Raw genomic sequence first — 18,563 nt, forward strand, 5'->3', positions numbered from 1 at the left:
GTGGCACAGCTTTGGATAGCCTCCTGTAGAGGCAGGGCTGGAGGGGGGTGGGTCCACAGGAAAGCATGAGAGTGAGAGAGCTGTTTTAGCAAGCTAGATGGAGAGTGTGTTTGTACTGGGTCTGTATGTGTCCATGTATGTAGGCTGAGTGATGGGAGGAAAATGGCACCTGCCAGCTCTTTTGTTCTTGGAGAAGTCTCCCAAAGATCCCTACCCCTCCAGCATATGTTCTGAGGTTAATAAACAAATCTCCCTTCCATAACCCAAGTCGTTTTTCAGACTGCTGCTTCTGTTCTGTATCTCCTTGGGGCTGTTTGTTATGCTATTTCATGCCTTTTTTTTTTTTAAAGGACAGGGACTCTGTTTTGTATTGCCCTCTAGTTCTCCCAGAGGCAGCCTGCTGATTTTTTTTTAAAGTTCCTGGTGTTAAGCCCCAGTGATTGTAAGAACTTGCAAAGTTAAGCCCCTTTGGTTTTTAAAGCCAAATGTTATGGTGATTAGTCTTCCTAGTGGGGGTCCTCCATGCATGGGGTGCCTGGTGTGCCTGGTGTGGTGTCTGTTCTATTCTCCTGTCTGTGCCTTTGGCTTTTCCTGCCCTCTCAAGGACAGTCCTGTGGGTCTGTTTGGCTCCCAACAAGTCTTTGTCCTTCCTCCCCTCTTTGATGTGGCCTCTTCTCTACATTTACCTGTGGGGAGTCTGTTGGTGACAGTCTTTTGGTTGTTTTCCGGGTTATATAATCTTGATGTTGGTGTTATCTAGTGTATCTGTGGGTTGATGTGAGCCTAGGATCCTCCTACTGTGCCATCTTCCTCGGAAATCTCAGTCTTTTTTCTGTTTACGGTTTTAAATACCAGATCACCTTTGAAGTTTTGCAAGTAAGGAAATAATTGTGATGTTAAGAATGTTACTGGCAATATGTCATATAGAATGCCTTGCATGAGGGAAATAGAAATAGATAAATTGAGATTAATTCAGGGAGTGGTGATTGTGGTACTCATCATGGAAAGAATTGGAGAATTATTATATGGAGGATAACTTGGGAGCACTTGTTAGCTAATGGCACAAGAGGAAGATTGATATGATTCTAGGAATATGAGTAAGACAGGATAACGGTGACCATAATAAATTTGCGTAACAACTTAAAGTACACTCATGCATTAACTAAATAAATCAGTTAATTATATTGCCATGAGCAGAGAGCTAGAAATAAGTCAGTGTTGGACTTAATTTTTATATGTGGTATTTGGTGAATTTGATGTGGCATTCAAAGAAGCATGTTACATGTGACTTAAAAATCTCGAATTATAGATGATCCAGGTCTATTTTTAAAATTTTTTTAAATTTAAATTCAATTTAATTAACATAGTGTATTATTAGTTTCAGGGGTAGAGTTTGTGATTCATCAGTTGCATATAATACCCAGTGCTCATTACATCATGCACCCTCCTTAACGCCCATCACCCACTTACCCCATCCCACCACCCACTTCCCCTCCAGGAACCCCAGTTTGTTTCCTGGAGTTAAGAGTCTCTTATGGTTTGCCTTCCTCTCTGTTTTTATCTTATTTTTCCTTCCCTTCTCCTATGATCCTCTGTTTTGTTTCTTAAATTTCACATGTGAGTGAAATCATATAGTATTTGTCTTTCCCTCACTGACTAATTATTTCGCTTAGCATAATACCCTCTAGTTCCATCCATGTCGTTGCAAATATAAGATTTCATTGTATATATATATGTACCATATCTTCTTTATCCATTCATCTGTCAGTGGATATCAGGGCTCTTTCCAAACTTTGGCTATTGTGGACATTGCTGCTGTAAACATTGGGGTGCGTGTGCCCCTTCAAATCACTAGTTTTGTATCCTTCTCGTAAATACCTAGTAGCGCAATTGCTGGGTCATAGGGTAGTTCTATTTTTAGCTTTTTTGAGGAACCTCCATACTGTTTTCCAGAGTGGCTGTACCAGTTTGCATTCCCATCAACAGTGTAAGAGGGTTCCTGTTTCTCCGCATCCTCTCCAACATCTGTTATTTCCTAAGTTGTTAATTTTAGCCATTCTGATTGGTGTGGGGTGGTATCTCAGTGTGGTTTTGATTTGAATTTTCCTGATGGCTAATGATGACGAACATATTTTCATGTGTCTGTTAGCCATTTGTATGTCTTCTTTGGAGAAATGGGTGATCAGGTCTGTTGATAATGTATTGAAGTGAAAGAAGTTATACATCAACTGGATGAGATCTCCCAGAGACTGGTAAAAAGGGAACAGTAGCTGACACTAAAGAATTGAGCTTTATGCAGTTGACACAAAGAGGAAATGATAGTGAGAGCATTCATTGAAGCAGATGGAGAAATAATAGATTGTGTGTTGGACTCCCCTTTGCTGTATTCCCTTTGTTGTATTTGCAGTTTTATGCATATCCTTTTTACTGTTAGTAACATAAAATTTAGTGAAGAAGTTGTTGTTTGTACTATCTGTATCTTTTCAGTGGTGTGCTAGAGCCAGCCTGTACTGTCCTGGAGAGCTGAATATTAAATTTCCAGGAATTTTGTGACCCAGTTAAATTAACATTGTCATTATAAAAATATAATAAAATATACTAATTTTATGTACTTAAAATTAAATCATATTAAAAATAAAAGTAACAAATCCTCAAAACTCACCACTTTCTAATTATTTTACGTGTTATTGTTTTCTACACTTTTGAATTTTTTATTTACACCTATTGTATTTATATGGTAGAAATACTTTTTAGTGGTGCACTACTACTGTTCATTACTTCTCAAGTCTGTGATATCACTTTGGCAGTTTGAAATTGTGGTAGGAATATTTACATTATGAAAAGCAGTAAACACTATAGATCAGGGCTCAATTTATTGTTTTGTCATTTGTCTCTAGACCTAAAGTGATGAAGTTATTGTTAATAATGCAGATTAAATCTAAAGGTATATCAGGTTTTTAGCTATTATAATATAATATATAATATACTTCCTCTGATAGTGAGGAATGTCCTTCTAGTATTTGAGAACTGTTACTGATTCAGTAAGAAGTTGCCCACACCACTGGCCAATGAGTGAAGTTCTAACAAATGTCTTTGTCATTTCACTTGTATCCTATTCATTAAGTGAACAAAATTATCAGTGATCTTTCATTTCAAAACTGTGTTTGTTCATCACTTGCAACCAAAGGTTAGGTAGGGACACAAGAATGGCAAAATTATCATTTTATGTGAATTGATTAGTTGTATGGAATTTACAATAAGAATATTGTGTATTTTTTTATTGTCAGTAAATTGTTATATATCTGTTATAACATTTTTAATCATATTTTTTTTGAAGAGCCAGTTTTTAAACTTTTACTAGCACACTGTTGACTTTCATGATTTTTAAAAAATGAATAAAATTCCTAAGACTTAAATTTTTGTATTGATGAATTCATCTTTTACGACTGAATTTTCATTTATATTTTGTATAGCAGCTGCCATTTCCACAATCATTTCCTTCTCTTTGTTTATCTATCATTTGGGGATTCATGTCACTTAATGTTATGTGATACAGGCAGGAAGGATAATTCAGTTTCCTAAAGATTTTTTCTGGAAGTGGAAGAAAAAACACTTCTTATCAGCCATATTCCAGGAGGTAAGGAAAGTAGTGGAACAGAACTGCATTGTATATATGAATTAATTTGTTCACTAAAATAATATATCACATTTTCTAGGGACTCAACTAATGAAACTACTGCCCATTCTGATGCTGGCAGCGAACTTGAAGAGACAGAGATCAAAGGAAAAAGAAAAAGGGGTCGTCCTGGTCGGCCTCCAGTATGTATTATACTTGTCTTTGTTCTTGTAATGGTTACTGAGTAAAGGGGCTTGATATAAGCTGTTTGTTAATTCTAGTTCTGTTAATACTTTCTAAAAATTTTGGTGGCATATTAGAGATTCTTGGAAACTTTGCTTCATGAATTGGATTGACAGTGATCAGAAAAGGAATTTGATTTTAGTATCTTTTCTGCTCTCCATGCTTCACTTGTAAATAAATTATGATCCATATAAAGACATGGAGAAGAGGATTAATATGAAATCAGATGTAGTTGGTTATGACTTCCCTGCGTTTTAGATGCAACTCTGATTTCTTGTGAGCTCTTAAGTGTGCATTTTGGTAGTGTTTAGTTTGGGATTTTGGCCCAGTGTCAATATATTCTCATTGATACATGACTGAGAAGTTTAGAAGAACTCTGGGTATCCATACTTTGAGAGGATATCTTTATATATTTTTGAGTACACCAGTCATCATTCAGTTTAAGGTAGCATAAGCTCTCAGAGACAGTATCACTCACCATGTCAAGGGGTAAGATTTGTACTATTCTGCACTCATTTTTATGATATGATTTGGTATTAGCAATTTTTTTTTCTATTTTATGAAAGTTCTTATTATGGAAAATTTCAGTCTCCTTTTGTGAGAAGCATAATACTATAATGAACTTTCCATATAACCATTGCCCAGCTACAGCAGCTACCAAGTTATGGCTAATCTTTCATTTCTCCACCCTGTATTTCCTTCCCATTTTATTTTCAAGTTATGGAGACATCATTCCATCTCTAAATATTTCAGAATGCATTTCTAAAAGATACGGGCTTGCTTTTTCTTCTTAAAATTTTTATCATTGAAGTATAGTTGACATACAATGTTTTATTAGTTTCAGGTGTACAACATAGTGATCTGACCATTCTATGTATGATGCAGTGGTCACCATGATAAGTGTAATTACTACCTGTCACCATACAGTGTTAGTAAAGTATTACTGACTATATTCCCTAAGCTGTATTTTTTATCCTTGTGACTAATTTAGTTTGTAACTGGAAGTTTGTACCCTTTAATCCCCTTTACTTATTTTGCTCACCCACCCCTTCAACCCTTCCCCCTGCCCCTTTGGCAACCACCACTTTGTTCCCTGTATTTATGAATCGCTTTCTGTCTTCTTTGTTTTGTTTTTTAGGTTTCACATATAAATGAAATCATGGTATTTGTCTTTCTCCATCTAACTTATTTTACTTAGCATAATACACTGTAAATCAATCCATGTTGTGTGGATGTCCATCCATTTGCTATACAGATAGAAAGATTTCAGTTTTCTTTATGGTGTGTGTGTGTGTGTGTGCGTGCACACGCCGTGTGTGTGTGTGTGTGTGTGTATCTCCTTTATCCATTTATCTATCAATGGACAATTTAGGTTTTTTCTGTATCTTAGCTATTTTAAATAATGCTGCAATGAACATAGGGCTGCATAGATCTTTTTGAATTAATCTTTTCGTTTGCTTTGGGTAAATACCCAGTAGTGGAATTACTAGGTCATATGGCATTTCTAGTTTTAATTTTTTGAGGAATCTCCATACTGGTTTTCATAGTAGCTGTACCAGTTACATTCCCACTAACAGTATATGAAAGTTCCCTTCCTCCACATCCTTGCTAGCACTTGTTATTTGTTTTTTGGGGGTTTTTTTTGGTTTTTTTGATACTAGACATTCTAACTGGTGTGATGTGATACCTTATTGTGGTTTTGATTTGCATTTCTTTGATGATTATTAATGTTCAGCATCTTTTCGTGTGTCTGTTGGTCATCTGTATGTCTTCTTAGGAAAAATGTCTATTTAGGTCCTCTGTGCAGGACTTGATTTATCTTTATTTTACAATAAATATCATTATCATACTCAAGATAAAAATACTGTATAAATATCACCAAATAACTTTAAAGTTTATAATCATTTCCTAAATATTATCATTTTTAAGGTATGGTTTGTTGGTTTGAATCATGATGCAAATAAAATCCACTGGTTGCAATTGATGGTAATGTTAATGTTAATATTAACCAGTTATTATAAATATGTCCTTGCAACTTTTTTTTATGTTATTGCTATTCTATCCATGTTTCTTTGCCTCAGTTTTTAGTTAGCCTCAGTGAATCTTCATAACCTTTAATTTTCTAGCACAATCTTAAATTTAAAAAAAGGTTAGAGGGATGACTTCTACCATTTTCTCTACACTCATATATTCCACCTTTATTTAAAAGGAAAAAATTGTGGAGGAAAAACATACATTAAAATCACTCTTTATAATACTTCTCAATTTTGTTAGAATATTTGGTGGTAGAATATTCCTTATGAAAGCATTTTGGGAAAAGTGAAAGAGTTTTACACTTGGATGCTGGAGACTATTCTCCTTACTATCACTGTATGATTTTTCTGAGGCTATAGGCAAGTTACATTGTTTTCACTAAGATTCAGGAGTTATATGTGCAAATCGGAAGTAAGACTAAACTTGCTTGAAGGTAGGAGAATGAACTGCCTGTATGATTACTTACTTGAATTTGTTTTCCTCCAATTGAAATTCTTAACTTCATAAGATTCAGATTAAGTGCTTTCTTCTTCAAGAACGCTTTTTTTTTTCCTAAAGAGAATTTATCACCCCTTCAACAAGCTATTATGTTATTCTTTAGAACATGTCTAATTTTGATGTGTCTATAGCTGCATTCCTATAGTATTTTTGCTTTTCTTGTTGAAAAGGAGTATGCATATCCAAATTTAGCTCTTCTGTGGTTAGAAATATGATTTAATTTTTACTAAAATTGCTACTCCATAATCTAATAGGTAAATAGTACATTTCCATCCCATGTTTATAGAATTGAAGAAGAGTTTGCCAGGATAGGATAGTGTATTCTAGAGACTTGTGTTAGACTTTAGTCCATATTTTCATATGTATCTACTCAGTTCATGGGTATCTATACTTACTTCCACCTGACTCAAGCCCATTTCTTGATCTTGAAAACAACACAACTTCCTGAATTTCTACCCTGGCTTTGCACTAAGCTGATGCTATTTATGTCATTTAATTGTAACATCAGTACTATGAAATAGTCTTATATGTAGTTTACAAAGTAGAAAACAAAAGTATGAAGTGGTAATTTGACTACGGTCACACACAGCATATAAGTGGCCTAGCTAGGGTTTCAACTCGTATCTTAAACTCCCAAAGTCTTTCTATCAAGAATTCCAAAATGCCAAGCTATTAATTTATATTGAGGTATAGTTGTCAGTATGATCAGATTTGCATGTTCTCCAGTATCTGTTCTGAAGATTGCTTAGACAGTTTTAGTCAGCTGGCTCCATTTTGGACAATTCTAAGCTTTGATTGATACGTGCTTTGTTTAGCTGTTTTAATACTGTTTATATTTTTTAAGAAGACTTCATGATCTCTGATTTTGTTTACTGAGCCATATGAAAATAAATAGTATAAGGACTTTCTGTTATGGGTAGTATTCTTCTCATTTTTAAATTCTTATGGGGCATCTCATTATTGGTATTTCTTTTTGGTATACTATTATTTCAGAGACTTTTGTTTGTTTTAAACCACTCTTACTTTATAGTTTCCTAATTCATACTCGTAATTGTAGCTTTCAAATGATTAACGATCTCTAAACATACACACTTTCATGTTTATACTAACCCTATGATTATATTAACAAATAATAGACATCATTTCCTTTGTCAACACACACTACTCCCTTGGTGATCACATCCAATCTCATGACTTTAAATACCATGTATAAGTTTATGTCTCCCAATTTATGTCTCCTGGCTGGACTTTACCTGGACTCCAGAGTCATTCAAATGTCTGTTTAGTTTCTTCCTTTAGATATTTAATGGGGCCACAATGTTTAAAAAACCAAACTCCCAAGCTGCCTATCCGCTGCCCACCTCTTTTCAATAATGGTGGCTTCCACCCTTTAGTTGCTCAGGCTTTAAACCTGTAGTTATCTCTGACATTTTCTTTCTCACCGGTATTCAGTATATCAGCAAATCTGTCCAATCGATTTTCAAATTGAGCCAATAATTTTTTACTACAAAACTGGTTTAAGCCACTATCATATACATTTGCTCAACTCTGTCAGGCTTGCTCCTCGTATTAGGGCCCTGTCTCATCTTCTTATTGTCACCTTCCCTGAAGGTGATATTTTAAATTGCAAATCCTCACTCCTACCCAAGGAGACTTACACACACGTGATTGTGTGTGTGTGTGTGTTCCCCTCTCTCCACAACACTTGATTTCTAACATAGTAAACATTTTACTTAGGTATTTATTGTCTATCTCCACCTACTAGACGATAAGCTGCATGAAGGTAGGGATTTTTATCTGGTTTGTTTATTGCTGTGTAGTAGTGTCAGACTTTCAGTAAGTATTCTTTGAATATATGAATGGTGTTTAATTTTGTTAAATTGTCACTCTTTTCCCCCTGGTGTTTAAAATTCTTTTATTTTGAAATAATTTCAGATAGAGAAAATTTGCAAGAATTCTACAAAAAATTTCTATGCAGATTCTTCATACAGATTGTCCACATACTAGTGTTTTGCTATGATTGTTTTATCATATTTTCTCCTCTATATATACACACATTAGATGTAAATATATATTTTTATATATAAACCTGTACAGTATCCTTCCCCCCTTATCTACAGGGGACCCCCGGTGGATGCCTGAAATTGCTGATGGGAACAAACTGTATATATACTATTGTATATACATACCTATGATAAAGGTTAATTTTATTAGTCATTGAGAGAGAGCACGTGTGCACGCAAGTGGGGGTGAGGAGCAGAGGGAGAGGGGGAGAGAATCTTAAGCAGGCTCCACACTCAATGCAGAGCCCTACATGGTGCTCATTCTCATGACCCTGAGATCGTGACCTGAGCTGAAATCACGAGGTGGATGCTTAACTGACTGAGCCACCCAGGCACCCCAGTAAGTTTAATTCATAAGTTAGGCATATTAAGAGATTAACAACAACAACTAAAAACAATGAAAATAATATACTGTAATAAAAGTTATTTGAATGTTGTGTCTCTCTCAAAATATCTTATTGTAATGTACTCACCCTTCTTGTGATGATGTGAGATGAGAAAATACCTACATTATGAGATGAAGTAAGGTGAATGATGTCATTGCATCATAGTGTTAGCCTACTATTGATCTTCTGATAAGTCAGAAGGAGGATCACCTGCTTCTGAACTGTGGTTGACTGCAAGTAACTCGAACTGAGGAACGTGAAACTATGGATAAGGGGGTCTGTTATATTATTTATCTATTATTACTTTTGAAGTGTTTGAGAGGAACAGACATGGTGCCACTTTACTCCCAGTGCTTTAGTATGAATTTCTTTAAAATCAAGGACATTCTCCTACACAGCCAGAGAACAATTATGAAAATGAGGAAAATAATATTGATATAACACTATTATCTGTACCTTTCATTCAGTTTTTACTGGTTGTCCTAGTAATGCCCTAAGGACAGGAAAAAAAATTGTTTCTCCCTGGGTCAGAATTCAGTCCAGGATTTCATTTTGCTATTAGTTGTCATGTAAATCAACACATCTGTAACCTAACCTAACTTTAGTCTCTGGTTTAATGTTTTATTAAGGATTTTGTTTTCTTTGTTCTATTTAAATGACAACCTGGACTTGTATTCTCAGAATTACTTAACTTTTACATTTGCCTTGGCTGAAAAGGAAAGGTAAATAAAAAGAGATACAATTTTTACTTTAATTTCTATATATTCATACACATAGATGGAGAATATACAAAAAAAATATAAGCATCGGAAGAATAGGGTAAACAGGTAAATTTGTAAGAGTTGGATCTCCTAAATTACTTGGTACTTTTATGTAGAATATTATGAATTTCATGACATTTAAATATTTTACATAATTTTTAATGGCTTTATGGTGTTTTGTACCAAATTATTTAATTAATCCCCCATATTGAACATTTATGTTAAAAATTCTTCATTAATCTAACCCATACTGATATAAACTGTCTCACAAATACATTTTCCATGCGGATATAAACTTTCCCAAATAAATTTTTCTAGATCCTTTGATCTTTTTTTAAATCCTAAATTTTTAAAATTGGAGTTGGTCAGTCAAAAAAGTATGCCATGTTTTGAAACCTTTGGACGTGTATTATTGGTTGGCCTTTCACACAGCAAAATACACAGCATTACCCATCTTACTGTTGATTATACGGATTATTAAAAATTTGCTTGTTTCTAAGTGGTGTAAAATTTTAACAATATGGGGGCGCCTGGGTGGCTCAGTCGTTAAGCGTCTGCCTTCAGCTCAGGTCATGATCCCAGCGTCCTGGGATTGAACCCCGCATCGGGCTCCCTGCTCAGCGGGAAGCCTGCTTCTCCCTCTCCCCCTCCCCCTGCTGTGTTCCCTCTCTTGCTGTGTCTCTCTCTGTCAAATAAATAAATTTAAAAAAAAAAATTTTAACAGTATGTTTTGAAATATTGATCATTTGTGTTTCTTTTCTGAATTGTCTGTCATTTTCTATAGCACTTCTTTTTTTATGTTTCTAAGACACAGTAATCTCTTTATAAAATGATTTTTGTAGCTTAAACCTACACACTTTTATGATCACTTTTTGAAATGTATTCATCATTTGGACTTGTATCTCCTTTCTCAAACCAGCTTTGTTGCCTGTTACTAATTCTTCATTTAATATTTCTCCTATTGACTAGTTTTTAGTTCAGACTTCCTTAAGTTTGTTAAAACATAGCACAGTTCTCCCAGGAATTCACAATTAAAACGTGAATCACCATTGAGTTTCCTCATCACCCCTTCCTTTCCTTTTTATCTAATTAGATTCCAATCTGATAAATTTTTATTTCCCAGTGTCTTCTACATCTGTCTCTTCTTTCCCTTTTCCCAATTTCCTTTTTTTAGGTTTCACTTTATAGGGAGTTTGAACTGTTACCTTCCTACCTTTAGTAGGAAGTCTTTTCCCTTTTCAATTCCATTTTAAAAAATATTGTCAAGTTGGCCTTTTTTTAACTTGGCCAGATAACAAGAAGTGCATTTTGTTGTGAGTTACGTTCTTCTAACTTACAACCTAATATTTTATTGTGTTTCCTTATTCTTAACCTTTCGTTCAGTCAGATACATTTCTTTGTTCTTCTCTGTGTAGGTGTCTTTTGCTTTCCCACTTCTGTACATGGTGTTTTTTTCTTTCTGGAATCCTTGCTTCCTAAATTCTGTTTATGCTAATCGTACCAATTTTACTAATCCATTAAGTCCCAACTGGCAGCTCATCTCTTCTGTGAAACTTTCTCTGTTTACCTGTTACTGGAAATTATCTGTCCTTTCATAAGACCCTTCCAGCACTTGCCTTAAACCAAATTTCCATGAAATATTTTTTAAATTTATTCATTTTTTAAAAAGATTTTATTTATATGAGAGAGAGAGAATGAGAGAGAAAGAGAGCATGGGAGGGGGGAGGGTCAGAGGGAGAAGCAGACTCCCCACTGAGCAGGGAGCCCGATGTGGGACTCAGATCTCTGGACTCCAGGATCATGACCTGAGCCGAAGGCAGTCGCTTAACCGACTGAATCACCCAGGTGCCCTGAAACATTTTTTATATACTTAGTTTACTATATTATATTACAGTTATTTGTGTTTCTGGTTTTCTTTTAATTATTTGTATGTAATGATTTTGTATTGTTATTCCAAGTATGTTTATATACACTATTGTGAAAGGGTAGGTGTTATTGCACATTTAGAGCTTATGAACAAATTCAGGTAAGGCACAAAGCTAAAAAGCAATGTTGGTATATCTGTGTCTCTTAAGTTTCTAGGAAAGTTATTGCACATTCAGACTGCAATTCATTTTATATAGAGCATGGAGATAGACTAGTTTAGGATGGTTAATTTTCCTACACAGCAGTGCTAACTTAAAACAGTTTACCAAAGGGCGCCTGGGTGGCTCAGTTGGTTAAGCGACTGCCTTTGGCTCAGGTCATGATCCTGGAGTCCCAGGATTGAGTCCCACATAGGGCTCCCTGCTCAGTGGGGAGTCTGCTTCTCCCTCTGACCCTCCTTCCTCTCATGCTGTCTTTCATTCTCTCTCTCTCAAATAAATAAAATCTTAAAAAAAAAAAAACAAAACCAGTTTACCAGAAGTGTAGGTACACATTTAAGTAATAGATACTTCCAATAAAGCATTTGTTCTAGACTCTGACATTTGATTACATCATTTTCACAAAGATGCAGTGAATTGTGTAAGACTGTTGAATCATAGACCTCTACCTCTGAAACAAATAATACGTTATATGTTTAAAAAAAAAAAAAAAAGTAGGAACGGGAAAATGAAGCAGGGGTGCTTCGGAGGGGGAGACGAACCATGAGAGACTATGGCCTCTGAGAAACAAACTGAGGGTTCTAGAGGGGAAGGGGGTGGAGGGATGGGTTAGCCCGGTGATGGGTATTAAAGGAGGCATGTGTTGAATGAAGCAACTGGGTGTTATATGCAAACAATGAATCATGGAACACTACATCGAAAACTAATGATGTAATGTATGGTGATTAACATAACATAAATAAAATTAAAAAAAAATTTAAACTACAAAAAAAAAGATGCGGTGAAGGGTGTATAGATTTATTAATTCATGAGCATGTTTTCTGTAAAAGTCATTACTTAATAATTTTAGTCAGGCTTTGTTTCGGGTAGTTTTGTTTTCCTACATGTGATCATTAGCATCTTTTCCCCCCACTCTGTCCCTGGAATGTCTAGCAGTGAACACATGACTCTGGTTTTCTTCATTAGTAACCCTGTGGACCATGGACATCTCACTTACACTATTTTTAATGGGATTTGAAGCATGAGTCTTCCTCCACCACCAATTAATGACATTGTATTGGGGTGTTGGAAAATATATCTTAAATACTGTAAGTTCTTTGAAAACCATGTGTGGTAGGGTATGGAAGGATCAACTTTTTTAGGTATCTGGTACATAGTAACTCCATGATGAATAATAAAGAAATAAGTTGTGTTGAATTGTGGAAAAAAATCTCTTTTTTCATACCTTGTGTTCTGTAGATTGAATCAGTTTGAGTTTGTCTTTGCTAATGGTTAGATTCAGGTTCTGCATATTTGGCAATAATACCACATGAATCTCACTTAAGCTCTTACGCAGGAATTCTGGAAGGTAGACCAGGTGAGGTGAGACTCCGTAAGACGACATAGAAACTAGACATTCCCACTACATTGAAGCAGGTATTTGGGAAGAGATCCACTTGATATTAATAGAAGAAAGATTTCCTATCGAAGAAGTAGTTGGGGTAGATGGAGTAAGTGGATCATGTTCCATCAGGGAGACTGTGTGTGACCTGGATCAGTAAGCATTTAAAGATGTCTTCTGAACTAGATCTGTGCCATATATGTGGTCTGGTAGCCTCTTGTGGGAGACCCACCTAATGGCCTGGAATTCAAGGATAGGACTTCAGTCCCTGGGATAGACTGATAATGGTAGGACAGGTCTATAGCTCTAGAGGCGCTGGTTTATTGGCTAGGTTACTAAGGTATTAGTAATGGTCTCTGAATTAAGGCAAGGACTCAGTTCTTAAGATGGCACAGTGTCAGAACTGAAACAGCTAAGCAAGTTTGATGTGGAACATCATCCATTTCTTTCATTTGAGAGCACCTTGGATCCTTGTTTAGGAATGGAAATACACTTACAGGTGGCCTCACCTATGTGGCAGAAATGTGTAGGGAAGGGAGCCTGTCAAGTCACAAGTAATTAAAGGTTTATATATATATTATTACCCTTTAAAATAACTGTCAGAATTCTTAATTTTTAAATTCCCCCTACACCTTTGCCCCCCTTGCCAAACTCCAACCAAACATGATTTGAGTGGGATAAGTGTAGTTATATGTCTGAGACAGGGATTATTCTCAGGACTGCAAAATTGTATCCTTTGTGTATAACCTAAAGATCATATGTATCCTGTTGCATTATTATATTCTCTCTTCTTACTCCTTTTATTAGGGTCAGTCTTTCTGAACATCTTTACTCTTTATTACTGTCTAGATTTGGGACATGGAAAATCACTCTTGGGATAATAGGGATAAAATAGATAGACCTTAGATAAGATCAAATGGATTTTTATGTTTTTACCTTTTCCCCCCTTTATGACCCATGCTAAAGGTTCCCAGGTGTGAGATTTCTGGTTTATTTCCCCTTTATTCATGGAGTTTAGTTCATACTCTCTATATACTATGTATGTATAATAATGTATGTGTGTGTGACACACACAAACTTTTCTACGCATATGCAGGCTTACTTGTCATAGTGTTACTTGTAATTGTAAAAGATCCAGAATAAAATAAATTTCAATCAGTGGGTTAATGTCTAAAAAAAATTAATGTACATCTGTGCAATGCAACACTGCAGCTTTCAGAAAAGAATGAAGGTATTCTCTAGAACATACTATAGATTGACTAAAATATGTGAAAATAGAATGGTGCAGAATTGTGCATAAGTAACATAAAACATAATAGATATGTGGAAATACACATATGCATTTAGGTTTTTTCCAATTTTTTTTTTATTCTGGTGAAATACACCTAAGATTTGCCAACTTAACCATTTTTATGTGTATAGTTCAGTTGTATTAAATACATTCATAATATTGTGCAGTCATCACCATCTCCCGAACTTTATTCATCTTTTAAAAGTGTAATTCTAATAAAATAAATAAGACATGGGTATGCAATGTTGGGCATAGAAAATATAGTTAGTAATACTGTAAGAACTTTGTACAGTGACAGATGATAGCTGGATTTATTGTGGTAATCACTTTGTAAAATATATAAATATTGACTCATGTTGTACACCTGAAACTATTATAAATTACTGTACTTCAGTAAAAACAAAAACTCCCTATTTCTGTTTTCCCTAGCCTCTGGCAACCACTTTCTGTCTCTGATTTTGACTATGTACCTTATTTAAGTGGAGTCATATAGTATTTATCTTTTGTGACTGGCTTCTTTCACTTAGCATAATGTCTTCAAGGTTCATCCATATTGTAAATTATGTCAGAATTTCCTTCCTTTTTAAGGCTCAGTAATATTCCATTGTGTGTATATACCACATTTGCTTATCCATTCATTCATCAATGGATACTTGGGTTGCTTCCAAGTTTGAGCTATTACGAATAATGTTGGTGTTTTGATGGGTGTACAAATAACTTTTTGAGACCCTGCTTTCAGTTCTTTTGGGTATATATGTATGTATAATTGGTTGATCATATGGTAATTCTTTTTTTAATTTTTTGAGGAACTGACATACTGTTTCCCATAAGGCCTATACCATTTTACATTCCCATCAACAGTGCATAAGAGTTCTAATTTCTCCACATCCTCTCCAAGAATTGTTTTCTCTTTTTAGATAGTAGCCATCTTAATAGGTGTGGGGTTCCATCTCATTGTAGTTTTGATGTGCATTTCCCTAATGATTAGTAACATTGAGCATCTCTTCTTGTGCTTAATGGCCATTTGCATATCTTCTTTGGAGAAATGTGTATTCAAATTATTTGCCAATTTTCAAATCAGGTTCTTTGTTTTGTTGAGTTTTAGTAGTTCTTTATATATTTTGGATATTAATCCCTTATCAGATATATGATTTGTAAATATTTTCTCCCATTCTTCCAACCTTTGCTCTTTACCCATTGAGTGGTTTGGGCACCCTTGCCAAAATCATTAAACCATATATGTGAGGGTTTGTTTCTGGGCTCTTTATTATATTCCACTGGTCTGTATGTTTGCTTTCATGCCAGCACCATGCTGTTTTCATAGTGTAGCTTTGTAATAAGTTTTGAAGTCAAGAAGTGTGAGTCTTCCAGTGATGTTGTTTTTTTTTTTTTTCAAGATTGTTCTGGTCATTTGAGATGCTTTTGAGATTCCCTTTGAATTATAGAATGGGTTTTTCTATTTCTGCAAAACAGGTCATTGGGATTTTGATAGAGAGTGCATTTAATCTGTAGGTTGCTTTGGGGAGTATTGACATCTTAACAGTATTAACTCTTCCAATCCATGAACGTAGAATGGGTTTCCATTTATTTATTCTTTAATTTCATACACATTTCTTTGTTTATATGACATATAAGGAATGAGTAATAGTGTTTGTCTCTTAGGAAAGTAGATTGTGTATTGAGGGCAGGGGTGTGCAAGTTTTCATTGTATAACTTTAATCACCTTTTGAATTTTAGGCCATGTGAGTATGTATTACTTATTTAATAAAGAAAAATAACATTTTGGCACCTTTCTTCAGATACACACATACGCATGCATACACACACACACACACTTGTGTGCACACACAATACCTAAAAAATACCTGTTCCTCCAAAGAGTGAGCAGAGAAACAAGACTTACTAGGAGGAGCCAAAATCAAGAGTCTAGCTATAAAGAATGCATTCATGAAATGATGATTTTTTTTTAAAGATTTTATTTATTTATTTATTTGGAGAGAGAATGAGATAGAGAGAGCATGAGAGGGGGGAGGGTCAGAGGGAGAAGCAGACTCCCCGCTGAGCAGGGAGCCCGATGCGGGACTCGATCCCGGGACTCCAGGATCATGACCTGAGCCGAAGGCAGTTGCTTAACCAACTGAGCCACCCAGGCGCCCGAAATGATGATGTTTTTAAGCGACTTTAAATTTATCAGTCTGTAAAGAGAGATCTGGTGTGGTAGATGACTGAACAGGTAGTAAATGATCACCTTACTTTCCATGCTTAGGAATTTGGATTTTAAATTGATGGTTAATGGGGGTCACTAAAGATCAGAGATTAAACAAGGAAGTAATGGGATTATGTTTATATTATAAGAATTACTGTGGTTATAGTATTGGAATAATGTGGGATTGTTTAGTAGAAATAGGATGTGAGCCACATCGGCAGCTTAATATTTTCTACTAAGTTACAAAAAATGGGTAATGAAATTAATTTTTATATATCTAATGTTATTTCATCATGTAATCACTATAGCATTATAAGTGAGATATTTAATGTGCTATTTTTCATTGTAAGTCTTCACATCTTCACAATCTTGTGGATATTTTATGCTTACTGAACATTTCGTGTTTGACTAGCCATATTTTATATGCTCAGTTAGCTACATGAGAGTAGTGCTGCCATGTTAGATAGTGCAAGTATAGAGAATCAGTCAGTGTATAGTCAGGAGACAATATGTATTCTAGTAATTGGAACAGAAAAATTTAATGTGAAGAATTATTAATTATTTAAAAGTCCTTAATCATTTGTCATTCAGGAATCACAAATTAAGACAGCAATAAGATAACAACTGTATACCTATTAGAATGGCTGAAATCCAAAAACCTGAGAAGGTTACAAAGCTGTCAAGCTTACAAAGCATCAGGGCTCTTACTCATCACTGGTGGGAATGCAAAATGTTATATCTACTTTGGAAGACAGTTCGGCAGTTTTTTTTTACAAAGCTAAACATAGTTTTATCATATGATTCAATAATCATCCTCCTAGATGTTTACATAACTCATTTGGAAATTATGTCTGCACAAAATGCTGCATGTGAATGTGTATAGCAGCTTTATTCCTAACTGCCAAGAAATGGTGACCAAGATGTCCATCATTAGGTAAGTGGATGACAAAATGTGATACATTCATACAATGGAATATTATTTAGAAATAAAAAGAAATTAGCTATTCAGCCACTAAAAGACATGGATGAATCTTAAATGTATATTGTTAAGGTGAAAGATACCGTCTGAAGAGGCTGCATACTGTGTGATTTAATTGTATGACTCTTTATAAAAGTCAAAACTATAGTTATGATGAAAGAATTCATTGTTTGCCAAAGAGAAGTGGGAGGGTTGAATGGGAGAAGCACAGGGATTTTTTAAGGTGGTGAAAACTCTTCTACGAGATAACATATTTACATACATGACACTGTGCATTTGTTTTTTTTTTTAAGATTTTATTTATTTATTTGATAGAGAGAGAGATAGCGAGAGCAGGAACATAAGCAGGGGGAGTGGGAGAGGGAGAAGCAGACTTCCTGATGAGCAGGGAGCCTGATGCGGGGCTCGATCCCAGGACCCTGGGATCATGACCTGAGCCGAAGGCAGCCGCTTAACGGCTGAGCCACCCAGGCGCCCCGATACTGTGCATTTGTTAAAACCCATTGAACTTTACGGAAAAAGTGAATTTTATAAGTATAGATTTTATAAAGTCATTTAGGAGGTTAGGTGGATACCAGGATGGAATGTAGAATTTAACAAAGCAGTCTACCTCTGAAGTGTTTGAAACAATGTCACTGAAGGGAATTGGGCAGGAAGTTGCTGACTTAAGTAACTTTGGAAATGAATCTGTAAGGCTAAAATCAAAGAAACTACATTGTATATGTAAGCATTGTAATCTAGTTAATAAAATTGTTTCTGCTGGGGTATGATTGAACAGTTCTAATATTGCTATACTTGTATACTAGTGGGTGCCAGGTTTGTCACTGTTGGGGTGGGACTATATCGATTAGTAAGGGGAAGATGCATTCATATGGTAATGGATTAAAGTTGGAGATACTAGTATGAATTTATATTTATCTTAATACAGATAATAGATTGTTACAGACAGCAGTATTTATAGTTATTTATATGTATATGGGACATGTATTTCTTTGCTTAAGAGTCTAGAAGCAAGGACACT

At 35.1% G+C, this 18,563-nt stretch overlaps 1 protein-coding gene across 2 annotated transcripts in view; it reads left to right on the top strand.

Moving 5' to 3' along the window:
- Nucleotides 1–18,563, top strand: part of STAG1 (stromal antigen 1) — a 415,261-nt gene that overhangs the window by 117,030 nt on the left and 279,668 nt on the right. For both annotated transcript variants that reach the window (XM_021678881.2, XM_044920415.1), the window contains one exon: nt 3,717–3,819. In XM_021678881.2, coding sequence (XP_021534556.1) covers nt 3,717–3,819 — 103 coding nt within the window. The remainder of the gene's footprint in view (nt 1–3,716; nt 3,820–18,563) is intronic.

The sequence above is a fragment of the Neomonachus schauinslandi genome, chromosome 1 (assembly GCF_002201575.2).
Source record: "Neomonachus schauinslandi chromosome 1, ASM220157v2, whole genome shotgun sequence".
Lineage (NCBI taxonomy): Eukaryota > Metazoa > Chordata > Mammalia > Carnivora > Phocidae > Neomonachus > Neomonachus schauinslandi.